The sequence below is a fragment of the Coenobita brevimanus genome, chromosome 54 (genome assembly GCF_032717465.1).
Source record: "Coenobita brevimanus isolate Jiangsu-jjx chromosome 54, ASM3271746v2, whole genome shotgun sequence".
In the NCBI taxonomy this organism is placed as follows: Eukaryota; Metazoa; Arthropoda; class Malacostraca; order Decapoda; family Coenobitidae; genus Coenobita; species Coenobita brevimanus.
The window spans coordinates 13,180,834-13,194,689 of record NC_137007.1 but is presented as its reverse complement, the minus strand read 5'-3'; the positions used below and the strand labels follow the sequence as shown (position 1 = coordinate 13,194,689).

Here is a 13,856-nt window from a genome sequence, read left to right as displayed (position 1 = left end):
CTCAAAATACTTCGGTTTTGAATAACTGCAAACCTGTTTGTAGAAAGTGGCCTACATATGCTAGGATAGATGTGTCCTTCACTAGAACCAGGACACTAAGTGACAACGTTAACAAGGAAACTCTTGGAGTTATGTCATTTGAGAGAAAGCTCTCTTGGACTACACTTGCCACACAACCTTGCAAACCCATAATACAGTAGTCACCCATGCTCGTTTTCTATCGATCACATCTCTCCTCAAGCGTACCGAACAGGTATCAAAGTGAGACGCACTGTTCGCCTCTCACTGTCACCCACTCACCACTGTTCCCTCACTACCCTCACCCTCAGGTACATTGAGATCTGCTTCATGGTTTCCAGTGTATTTGTAGTCTGATTTTTTTCCTCGTTTAAGTTGTCATGGATTTTGCTTGCGGCTACGAAGTCATGTGCCTACACTACAGCCATAATAACTGGTAATGGTTTCCTTCTACATACCGCTGTGAGCAGGGATTCTCAGCACTGTGCTTCATTAAAAACAAGTTACGTTCACGTCTTGCAGTCAAAAACGACATAAGAGTGGCTCTTTCAAAGACTGTGCCGAGGATTGACTTGGTAGCAAAGAAACAGGCCCAACCATCTCACTGAATTAGTATACAGTATACTTGTATTTTAATGCAGTCACACACACTGACTTCCCTATGAGTAAGTAACTAGTTACTAATAACTAGATGCGAGGCTTAACAGTCAGCATTAGTTCGCAGTCAGTGGAACAGAATGCCTTCTTAATTCTATTTTGTTAATTTTTTTTCATGCTAGTGACGCTAGTCACGCACACAGTAATTTCCCCATGAGTAACTAGTTATAAGCTGTATATAGCACCACTACCTCACAGTCACAGTTATTGGAAAAATGTGTCTGATTTAGTTCTGTTTTATTATTATTATTATTATTTTTTTTTATGCTATTCACACACACAGTGACTTACCTATCATTGTTACTAGTTACAACAGGGGTTCTCAACCTTTTTAGTCTTATGTACCCCTTGAAGTCTTTCAGTATTGGTCACGTACCCCTTACCCACAATGCAGCATCAGGAAGGGTAAAAAAAAAAATGCATGGTTTATTGACTTAGTTTATTAAGTTTAAATTGTGTTATATATGTGGAGCAGACAAACTTTTCAATTAATGTGAGTATGTCACTATGAGGTAGTGTTGATAGGAACTAGTTACTGTCATAGGGAAACACTGTGTGACTGGCTGCTAGCATGCAATACATTTCCTAAAACAGAACTATAGCAGACAGTTTTCGATCATTGTGACAGTGAACTAGTGCTGCTTGCAGCTAGTTGCAACTTGTAACAGTGTAGAGCGTAGTGTAGTAGTAGCAGAAAAAATATAAGATAATTTTCACAGGCATCCGATATATTTTTACGATAATTTCGGTGGAAAAACGATAATTTTGAAACATCAGTACGTAACTCGATCAAAAAAATCTGGCAACCCTGCAAATTGGTCAAGAGTGGAGATCTGGGTAAGACTTGGAGGACGAAATGATGTTACGGATGCCACCTAGAATATGCATGTCCCTAAAGGGGTTCCCATAGCCTAAGTACCATATAAGACAATGTAAAGGTGCAATACGTAAAATAAGTCGCTGAGGAAAATATATTGAGAATTCCCCACGCCACCTAGAATACGTATGTCCTTAAGGAGGTTCCCACATCCTCACCCAGCATCTTCCAGTCTCCGTAAACTCGATAGGTTAAGAACTCTGGTCTGTCTGATAGCTCGGGTCTGCAAAGGGCTTTCTTGAGCAGGTCGTCGTTACAGAGGAAGGCGTGCCGCCTAAGAGGAAGAAGAAGAAGGAGACGAAGACGAAGAAGACAGATGTTTACAGATTTATTTATTTATTTATTTATGCATTTATCTGTTTTTAATGATAGGCTATATATGAAATTAAGGTCATTAAGGTGGACCTGAATCGAGAGAGGGATGCCTTCACGTGGTACACTGATGTGAGTGGGTGGTGGAGCTCCCTGTTTGTACTAGTGTCCCTCAATTACCTCCCGAACTCCCGAAAGAAGGATGGTGCACAATGGGAGGAGGGCAACTAGCTTGTAGTCCAATGGCTTTAGGTTCAGATGATCCTGGGATTGAACTAACTAACAAACTGACAAAGTGTCTAAGTAACTAACTAAGGCAGACGTTGCAATATTCCCTAGCCCATATCATTCACCTGACCATCGCTTGCAGCCATAAAGTTTGCAATCCCTGTTCCTATTTCAAATATAGATATAAAAAAGGCTGAGGAAAAGAGTTTTCCATCCAGAAGGTAGTGCAAGCATTCTAGTATCTTACAGTTGCTATGGTAACAGCATAGTTAGCCCTTGAAGCTAATAACTCATTTTTAAATATATTATTGTTCAATATACCTAAAGGAATGTTGGGATGTAATCCAGCTAGGACACATACATGGAAAAGTGTGTGTGTGTGTGTGTGTGTGTGTGTGTGTGTGTGTGTGTGTGTATGTGTGTGTGTGTGTACTCACATTACAATATCGCCATACACATTCCTGAGGTTCATCACTTGGTCGATGAGAAAGACTAACCCCGACGGCAACCAGCCCACCCCCGGCAGCCCCCAGATCCCTGCAGGCACACATGGTACAAGCACAAGGCCCTATCGACAACATGAGTGTCAGTGAGGCACCTGACCCACCCTCGGCAGCACCCACATCCGTGCAACCCGTGCAATGTTTTTTTTAGCATTGTGTGCAATATAGGTCAAAAACCTGATATCGGATTAATATAAAATTTGGTGAAGAGGTGGGCAGTGAATTAAGGAAGAGTTGGCTTGATTTTAAGGTGGATCGGAAGACACTAAAAGGCGTCTTATGCTACCTAAGATATGGTTATGGGTGGCATAGAAAAGGGTGTTGTAAGTATGTCTTCCTTAGCGCTATGTTTGAGTCACTATATCATACTATCCTTTCGTATGTTAGTGACGGGATAATCATTTGATATATATCGCCCGTGTATGTCGCAGTGACATACACACAAGAGGACTTGAAGGTGTAACAGGCAAAGAAGAGAGAGAGAGAGAGAGAGAGAGAGGATGAAATCGGCCATGAAGAGATGCTACTACTGTATTTTCATGGTCACTTTGATTACTTCTAGAACACCGCCAACAGTTCACCCTTCCAACAGCCTCAGTACTAACGACGGGGCTTCCCGGGTGGGCTCCTAAGAGCGAAGTATGGCAGCAACAGCAACAGCCCTGACAACATCTTCGTCACCATCCCCACCACTGCAATTCCGCAAACTCTTAGGCAACTTAGGGTCATTTCCATTTATGCATGGACTACTTTTTCCTCCCTTCATTATCTTCCTCCCTTTTTTACCTCCCCCCCCCCTCTCTCTCTCTCTCTTTCTCTCTCTCTAACAGAAAATATGCGTGATTCATCCTCTAACTCCACCCGCCCATCAGACTCTTGGACAAAGTGTGTTGTCTATTTACCTGGTCACCCTGGTGCTGGAGAGGGATGCCTTCACGCGGTGGCACCAGTATAGCTGGACGGCTCCTCTGCCTGGTTGTAAAAGCGTCCCTCAACTCTTTCCTCATCCTCCGAAAGGTGGATGGCGGACTGCAGGAGAACGGGGACTTGAGCCTGCAGTCCACCAGGTTCACGTCCTGATGAGCCTCGGGTTGTAACTACTACTGCTACTACTACCTCCACTACGACTGCTACTACTACTACTGTTAGTACTACTTGTACTGCTACTACTACTACTACTATTACTACTACTACTACTACTACTACTACATAATTGTACAGTAGATGATCCGAAAAAAATCCATCGATCACCCTAAAAAAAAAAAAAAAAAAAAAAAAAACTAATGAGAGGAAAATGTGATGATAGAAAAGAGTCCATCAGCTTAAATCGGAGGGGAAAAAAATGAATAAATGAGACAACAAGACGGAGAGAAAAAAACGGACACTATTGCTGAACTGACTTCAATATTGTTACGTCCCCATCCCACACTGCCACAGGCTCCAACAGCAGTAGTACAGTATAGGAAAGACGTTGTCCAGTGAATTGTTCTTCCTATGGTCAGCCTCTTCGTGTACAGCACACAAGATCAGCTCAGGCGTTATAATAAACACTGGTTTCTTAAGTTCACTGACTTTATTTTCCATGTACTTAAACTTAATGCTTGTCAACAACACTTCACTATTTTCACAAGTACCAAAGATATACAAACTTAACTAACAGCAATTATACTTAACTACACTCAAACCGAACTGAAAAGTGACTGAAACTGCTCTAGTCTCTTCTCTATCCTTACAGAAGCTTGCATTATAGTCGAATATTCAAGTACATTCTCGATGGGCAACTTTTGCCAACTCGGAGGCATCCAAAACATGCCAGAGTTTTCTTACACTGCATATCACTCTAAGTTTTTTAGCATACAAACTGAGATAGAATTACTTAACTTAACAATCACATAAATAAACATTATAGAGAAAAAAAAAGCATAAAAATTAACGCATAACTTACAGAATACCTCTGCTTACAAATAGCACGCTAACTGGCAACTTTGACATGTAACAAAAAAAAAAAAAAAAAGTGAGAACCTTCCAGTACTTCATTACTAGCAAATCCTGCTTCTTAACACAACCCCCTCCCTAGTCCTTTGTCACCTCGACAAAACTACACAAACATAACTCTTAATCCAAACTAAACATTAAATTATACACAAAATAATCCTTCAACTTATCAGGTCTTCAACTATGCGGCTTCCGATGATGTCCCTGCTCCTCCACACAGTCCACTCCTCCTGGAGTGTCTTGGTCTTCTTCCTGATGCACTTCTCTTAGGAAACTGTCACTATCCTCTTGCACTTCAGCTCCTTGGTCCTCCTCAACATCTTCGGCTGTGGGTGAGCACGATTCCTTGAAGACCTCCCAGCTGTTCTATCCTGGCCCATGGTATTGCCTCAGATGATTCACGTGTACCACCTTTGGGCGAGATTTCCTGCCTCCCCGAATCCGATACATTGCTTCTGATAAGTAGTCCAACACAGTGGAAGGCCCGTCAAAAGTGCTCTGCAGCTTCAGTGACTGCCCCTTCTTCCACTGAGGATTGTATAACCAAAACATTGTCACCAACTTTGAAGTTCACCTCACTTGCCTTGGCATTGTATCGCACTTCATCACCTCAAATGCAAGGAGCCTCTTTAGGGCTCGTCACACCTGACGATATACCTCAGCCAGTCTTTCCTGATGATGTTTCGCATAGCTGGAGGTATCTGTAGGCAGCTCTTCACCAGGTGGTTTTCCCATTAGCAAGTCAATGGGTAAGTGTAACTCGTGGCCCAACATCAGTTTTGCAGGTGTGCAGGCGGTAGACTCTTGGGATGCAGATCAATGTGCCATCTACAATGCAGTTAATTTCTGGTCATATTCCATTTGTTCCTGTACACAGTACTTGGCCAGTTCTTGTCTTAGGGTCCAGTTGAATTTCTCCACCATCCCCTCTGATTATGGCCTTCGTGGGGTCATCCTGATCTTCTTGATTCCCAGTAACTGCAGCACTCATGGAACACAGCAGACTCGAAGTTTCTACCCTGGTCTGATTGTAGCTCTTGTGGCATCCCAAAATGACACAAAAACTGATCAACCAACACCTTAGCAACAGTCACAGCATCTTGATCAGGGATGGCATAGGCTTCTGGCCACTTTGTGAAGTAGTCCATGGCGACACATATATACGAGTTTCCTCTCTCAGTGAGTGGCAAAGGTCCAGCAATGTCCACCGCGACTTTTTCCATCGGTGCACCCACCTGGTACAGCTGGAAAGAGGAGTCCACGTTTCTTGGGCCCTTTCTCAGCACAGCATACAACGCAGGCCCAACACCACTCTTTAACATCCTGACGCATGCTAGTCCAATGGAACCTCTATCTCAGCCGACTTAGAGTTTTCTTCACTTCCAGGTCCCCACTAGTGATCTGGTTATGGGACTCATCCAAGATCTCGGGCCTCATCCTCTTTGGAACAACCAGTTGCGAATACTGTTTTGCATTGGGTGTCTCCCACTGATGCTCCAGTAGTCCAGTGTTCAAATGAAGAAGGTCCCACTGACTCCAGTAGCTCTTGGTCACAGGGCTGAACCTGGAAACCTCTTCCCAAGATGGTCGCACTGTACTCTGCTGCAGCCACTCTAGCACCATTTGTAAATTTGCATCCTCCAACTGCATCCTTTTCAGGTCTTCTTCATCTGACACTGGCCCTGTCACTGCAGTACGGCTGCATTTCTTGCTGTGATCTGTTTTACTACATTGCAGGCACTCTGAATCACAAGGCCGATGACTCAGGCTATCAGTATTGTCATGTACCCTCCCAGGACTGTGCTGCCCCTCATAATTGTGCTGATCCAGCTTCCCAAGCCAGTGTGTTAGTTGTCTTTCCAGATTCTTTAATGTCTTCAGCCACTTCAGTGCTGCATTGTCTGTCCTGATCATGAAGTATGACCCATACAAATAGGGATGGAAGAAATCAAGGCTCTTCATCACTGCCAAGAGCTCCTTATGGGTCACACAATAGTTTCACTGTGGCGGGCTGAGCTTCATGCTGTAATATGTCACCACATACTCTTAGTTCGTCTTTCTTCTGCAACAGGACTCCACCAATACCATGATCATTAACATCACAATCCAAGATAAATGGCTGACTCTGGTCTGGGTATGGCAACATTGGAGAGCTTGCCAACACCTGCCTGAGGTCATCAAAGGCCTTCTGAGTCACTACTATCCATATAAACTTCTGCCTCATCCACAACAACTTGTGCAGAGGCACAATTATCATTGCAGAGTGCTTGATAAAACACCTATAGTAGGTGCACAAGCCCAGGAAAATCCATAGTTCCTTCACACAAGTTGGAACCAGCCAGTTTTTCACAGCTGCCACTTTCTCTGGATCAGTACTGATGCCGCCCTTGCCTGCAATGTGTCTCAGGTACTTCACTTTCTTCTGGAACAAGTAGCATTTCTTGGGGCTCATCTTGAGGTGCACTGCCCTGATCCTGTTGAGCACCTCTAACAGCCTCTCCAATTCCTGGTCAAAAGTCCGTCCAAACACAGTTACATTGTTCAGATACATGAGAGCTGTCTGCTAGTGCAGGCCTTCCAGTACACGATCCATGAGATGCTCGCTGGGGCATCGCATAGGCAAAAGGCATTACTTTAACCCCTAAAGACAACAATTATTTCAGGCAGGGTACCTCCCCCAGCTGCAATATGAGGGTGTTTTGGCGACTTTCACCATGGGCAAAGTGTGTTCTGGCTAAAAAAAAAGAATTTACACACCTGACAACACAATCCGCACCCCCATAGGCCTAATGGTTATTGCACAATCGCACGTCAAAGTTAAAAAAGTTTATAATAGTAACCCGTTGACAACAATGTAAAACGTGAAAATTTTGATAACTACCTATTTTTCTTATTGAAACAGGTCATTTCAAAGTGTTTTGTCACATCAACAATGAAAATAGGTGTATGTAGGTGTGGGGGGATTACTAGGCTGTGGGGAGATAAAGTAGCTGTGGGAAGTAGGTCTATAGGTGCGGCGGTTGGAAAAATAACCAGCTTTTAGCATGAAAAGGAAGCACTTCAGTGTGTTCCGTAACATCTTGGTGGTCTGATACCTCTCGGGGGTTTGTAGGGAGTGGGAGGGTAGTGAGGGACGAGGAGGGAGGGATAGGGTGGAGTTTGGGGGGGACATAGCGCTAGCAGATTGGGAGGACGGGCGAGAGTGGGTGGGAAGGGACACAGGTGGTGGTGGGAGGAGAGATGTAGGTGCATGGAGGGGTGGGAGGGTGATAGGGGACAAGGAGGGAGTGAGGGAGTGGAGGGTGGCAAGGATGCAGCCCAGAGGGAGGGTGCCCCCCAATGTCCGGGTTGGTCCGATCCTCCCTTATGCCACCTTAGGGGTGATTTCTCATCAGCCTGAAGGCATGTACATGATAATTGGGGTGGAGGAAGTGGTCCACAGTTTTTTACAGGCCCTGCTCAATTGATGTGATTAGACATTTTGGCATAAAACTCAAATCGCATCAGTTGATGCAATTAGGCTTTTAGGGGTTAAACTTCAATAAACCTCACCCATATGAAAAGACCTTGACCAGGTGGTATCCTGCCTTGGATGCTTTGTCAGGTGCCAAGTGGAGACCCATTTGACACCTGACAAAGCATCCAGGGTGTCGTCAATTCTTGATAAGGGGTATGCATCCTTCACTGTCACTTCATTCAGGTTTCGATAATCTACACAGCACCTTACTGAGTCATCCTTTTTCCTTACCAGAACCACTGTTGATGCCCAAGGACTGCTGGACTCTTCTGTCAATCCTTGACTTTGGATATTCTTCATCATCTTCTCCATTTCTTGCTGCTGAGCTGGCGCAATCCTTCACGCTAGCTGTTTAATTGGGTGGTGATCCTCAGTGTCTATACAATGCTCCATCAGATCAGTGCATCCCAGTTCTAGGTCTCCAGTGGAAAAGACATCAGCAAACTTCGTCTGCAGCTGCCTCAACTTCAGCACTTGTAAGCCATCCAGGCATTAGGAACTCCTTGAAAATAGGTCTTGTAAGTGGTCTGGCAGAAACCCACCTTATTTGACTACACTCCTTTTACAGGCCTTCCTCTGATGCCATTCAGGGTCCACCGTCTGGCACAGTCCCAGAATTTCTCCCTTATTGATCTTCTGTGGCTCATGGGAGAAATTGGCCACCCCAACCGGCACTTCACCTGCACCTGTTTCCACTCAAGTTTTCTCCACCATCACCCCAGCCTTCGTCTTGCACCGTACACCAGGCTCCACTACCCCTACACAGCTGTCAAAAGAGCCACTCACCTTGCACTGGAGCAATGGTTCTGATTTTGGGGGTATCACTTTAGTGCGGAGTGCCCTCACCCTGCCACCAGAACTGGTACATCTCACTGCCATGACGGGCGCCGACCTTCCTCAAACCTTCAGCTTCATGGAGCAGAACTCCAGCTCCCATCCCATGGACATCAGATAGTTCAGATCCAGAAGGCAAGGATCCTGCATCACAGCTACATAGACTGGAAGTGTGGCCTCTTGCCCTGCCACTTCAGTCCAAAAATCCAAGGGTCCCTACAGTTCTGCGTGGTGCCCAGGTGTGCCACACAATCTGATGACTCAGGCAGATACCAATGATGTAACACATCAGGCCTCACAAAAGTCTGCTCTGAGGGTGAATCAATCACCAGGGAACACTTCATTCTGTCCATTCTTTTGTCTACTCACACACTGTCGATCGCAGTTCTCTTGCATTTTCTTTGTGGTGGGGCTACGTGGGAAAAGCCGGTTGGTGGCTGCCCCTTGGCACCAGCCTCCACTAGTTTTCTGCTTCTTCTTGTCTTCTGCAGCCTTCTTCTTATCCTCCCTTTTCTTTTTTGGGCACTCAGAATTGAAGTGTCCCACCTCAGTACTTGTTCAACATGCTTTTGTTACAATTGTAGATTTCCTTACATTGCTTTGTTCCTGCTCCTTTCTTCATTTGTAACAATCGTCCTTCTTCTGTCCCAGCTTCCCGTTCAACCAGCAACCTCCTCCGGTCTTCTCCTGTTTCCTCTTCCACTTCCAGCAGTCATCTTTTCTATGTCCAGCAACTTCCTTACAAATTTTTCCACTTCACATAGCTGCCTCTTTCTTGCCGTGAATCCTGCACTACAACCTGCCTGAAAGGTGGAAGTACTGGACCTGATGAAGGACTCAAATTCTAGAGGCCTGGCTAGTGCTTCTTGCATGCTTCTAGGTTGTGCTTGCTTTACTTGCACTTTAAACTCTGCATTGTCAAGAGCATCGTTGAACTGGTCCCCAAGAAGAATACCCATTAGGTTAGGTTTTGCTCCAGGATAGCTTTGTATGCCATACTCTCTAGGTCATGAGCTAGCTAATGTTGGGATTCGCCTCGAGCCCATACACAGCCCCAGAATCTTGCTTTGTAAACCTCAGTCTGGTACATTGTCCCATATCTGCATTCCAGTACTTTTACTAAGGACTGATAACTGTTCCTCTCCTCTACTAACATCTGGTTCAGTATTTCCACTGTCGCACCCTTGTGGGTACTAGCAAGCTGAACTGCCCTCTGCCTATCATCACAACCATTTTGATCAGCAAGTAACTCAAACTGTGCACGGTAAGCTTCCCAAGATACTCTACCATCAATTTCCTGAGGTTCTTTTTAATTTGACCCCCATTACAGTCATGCACTTTACTAGTTTGGACTCTAAAAACTGGGGCATCATTATTAAAGGCAGGGCTTAAATCACTGACATTCTGATCATTCAACCCTGTAATGCTACCTTTAAATGCCTGGGATCCATCATGATTCACCATACACTGTCCATTCTTTTCATATGCTCCCTGTACACTAACCTCAGGCTCAGCAGTGCAGTATTTCTCTACAGCCTCACTTCTCTCACTAATTATCTTCACTTGGTCGACTACAGCTACCGCAAATTGACCTAGGGCCTCCCAGCACAAGGTAGTAAAAAAGACAGAAATTATAGTATATCACAATGTTTGTTCATGAAATGCCATTCATTAATATGAAATCATGTTTCCCTTTTTCAGGACCAGTTGGATGCGTTTTGGCATGGAATCACCTAGATCTCCAAAGTAATCTAAGGACATTTTTTGCACCAAACATTTGTCAGTTCAGTCTTGATGTTGTCCAGATTGGGTGTCTTCTTCTCTGCCATGATTTTCTTCATCTTTGCCCACCAGTTTTCTATCGGATTTAGATCCGGACTGTTGCCAGGCCGTCAAGGACCTCAATCCGATTATCCTGAAGCCATTTTGTCACCTTTCTTGACTTGTGATATGGAGTTGAATCGTGCATGAAAAAGTCGCACCCATGAATAGAAAACAAGTTTAACAAATGATCTTTCATAACTTGAATGTATCGGCCACCATTCATCATCAAGTTCTTAGGAAAAAAGTAGAGGCCTCCCCTTCTCATTTCACCTGAGAAACACACCCATACCATTATTGATTGTGGGTGCTTAACAGTCGGCACCGTGTAAGCAGAGTCATATCAACTATGGGAGGCAGGGCGATGAACCTTGGCAAAATGCACCTGGAACACTTGAAATGTGCTTTCATCGGAAAACATAACTTTTCTCCACTCATCCGCTGTCCAGTGTGCATACTTCTTGGCAAACTGAATGTGCTGCTTCTTCATGCGGTCAGTGAGAAGTGGTTTCCTGGCTGCGGTGCGGCTTGGCAAGCGGTGCTGAATAATTCAAACTGAGACATTGTAACAGCTGGGGATACATTCTCTTCAATTCTGCTGCTGTCAGTCGAGGATTCTTGATTACTTCCCTCTTCAGAAGCGTATCTGTACCACTGGAGGTCGTTCTCTTCTTTCCACCACCATGCTTGTGCTCTGGTACGACATCAGGTAGCAGGCCATGTGCAGTATTAAGAATCTTCATAACGGTTGACTTTGTGCATCAGTACATTCACAAATCGTGTTGATAGGGATAATATCCTGCCTCCAAGCAATTATACAGACCCTCTCATCCCTTGAGCAGTACTTTTCAGGCATGACAACTCGACTCTAGGAAAATAACAGGGCAAACAGTAATGAATACAAATAAAGAGGGAGGTGCAAGCTCGGAGCAACGGGAACATATACTCCCACTCTCGCTTCTGGGCAACCACTGACGTGCTGAGTGTTTCACCACCTCCCGACAACACCAGGAGAGTTGCCAGGTACTTCTTGCCCAAAAGATTCACTTGGTAGAGGTGGAAACACAAAGTAAAGACAGACAACTCACCCTTAGCAATTCTGTTTCTAAGTCAATTTGCAGTGGGTGTATATGCTTCGTCTGGTTATCTGCATGGTCTCTGCACTCCATCACTACTCCCTTTCTAAGCTTCAGCTATTTGTCGACCTACTATCTGCACTTCGTCACTATTCCCTCACTAATCTTCAGCTGGTCGCCTACATGCCTCAGCTGGTAATCTAGATGCTGTCTGAACTCCATCACGTTATTGTTTACCTCACACTTCTGCTGCTGTAGCTCAACATATATTTCCTCCTCCACCTGTTGCTGTCCTTCCTTCATTTCCCTCATGAAAGCATCTGCTGTCATTGCATCCTCAGTTGTAATTCCTATGTTGCTCCTGTAGTGCATCTTGAAGCTGTTCACTCTGTGGTTGCAATTATTCTTTGATTTCTTTCTTCAGCTCTTTTTGTTCTTCACTTTGTGCCTGTAATTGTCCTTTGAGTTCTTTCTGTCCTTCATTTTGACCCTGTAATTATTGTTCTTTGAGTCCTTTCTGTCCTTCATTTTGACCCCATAATTATTCTTAGATTTTTTTGTTCTTCATTTTGAGCCTGTAATTGTTCTTTGAGTTCTTTCTGTCCTTCCTTCTGTGCTTGTAGTTGTGCTCATAATAGTTTCATAATTGCACCCAGCCTTACCTCCTCCTGCCCAGCATGGCCTCTTTTCTGAGCACATTCTGCTTCCATGTCAAAGGTTAGACTCACTGGGGCCCTTAATGATCCACACTCCTGACACCATTGTTATGTCCTAATATCACACTGCCATAGGCTCCAACAGCAGTAGTATAGTATAGGGAGAACGTTGCCCAGTGAGTTGTTCATCCAATGGTCAGCCTTTCGGTATACAGCACACAATACCAGCTCAAGTGTCATAATAATCACTGGCTTCTTAAATTCACTGGCTTTATTTTCAAAGTAATTACACTTAATGCCTGCCGACAACACTTCACTATTTTAACCCGCCCCATCCTGTCAACGTATGGGTATGTTGCAATGATCTGCATTTGCCAGTCCCGGCGACGTACCGGTACGTCATGCAATTGCAAGGTCCCTAATTTGCACAATTTTCAATTTTCGCACATGATTTTTCGTACGTATACACGGGACACCTTCCTCTATTCCTCTACAAGATGCCAAGCAGGGACAATGCCTTACACCGCATAACCTCCCCCCTCCCCCCCTCACGCCATTGTCTTGGCAATTCACCTGTTACCAGTGACCTGGCCAGTAAAGATATTCAGGGCCAGAGTAATTCCCCAATCGATGACAATGTGGAGGACAAAGTTTACATAGCATTAGAGGAAGAAACAGTCAGAAATGATGATCAGATAATGTGGGAAAAAAGGTCATGAATGGTGATGAGTTAGTGAGTGAAACAATGCTTATAATGCCTATATTACTGTTTAAAAACCAATATACTCTTGTACTACATATAAATTCGTACCAAGTAAATAAATAAATACTGTTTATGAGTGGATAAAATAGTTATCCTCCCATAGAACTCGTTTTCTTTGGTGCCAGCATGTTAGAAAATCCAGTCAGGTAAGGAGGAACTCCTACCTGGATTGAGTATTTTAAACCTCAGGTGAGCGATTTCTCTATGAATTTTCGATGTTTCTCACCAAAAGCGAAGGTTTTAGCAAAAAAAAAAAAAAAATCGAAAATACCTCGGGATTGGGGGATGTCGGAGGTACGGAAAACTTCGGGACGTGACAGGTTAACAAGCATCGAAGATATACAATTTCACTAACGGCAAGTTACACTCAACTACACTCAAACTGAACTGAAAGCTGACTGAAACTGCTCTATTCTCATCTCCATTCCCACATAAGTCTGCATTATACTCGAATCTTCTAGTACATTCTCAACAGACAACAGTTGCCAATGCGGAGACATCCAAAACATGCCATAGTTTTCTTACACTGCATAACACTAAATTATTTGGCATACAGATAAAATTACTTAATTTAACAATGAATCTCATAAATAAAACAT

At 44.2% G+C, this 13,856-nt stretch overlaps 1 protein-coding gene across 1 annotated transcript in view; it reads right to left on the bottom strand.

Moving 5' to 3' along the window:
- The window catches only part of LOC145401034 (cytochrome P450 2L1-like), a 48,069-nt gene extending 40,928 nt beyond the window's left edge, over positions 1-7,141 (bottom strand). Inside the window, exon 1 of the mRNA XM_080273411.1 lies at positions 6,759-7,141. Within this exon, the coding sequence (XP_080129537.1) occupies positions 6,759-7,141 (383 nt within the window). The remainder of the gene's footprint in view (positions 1-6,758) is intronic.
- Between the last annotated feature and the right edge of the window lie 6,715 nt (positions 7,142-13,856).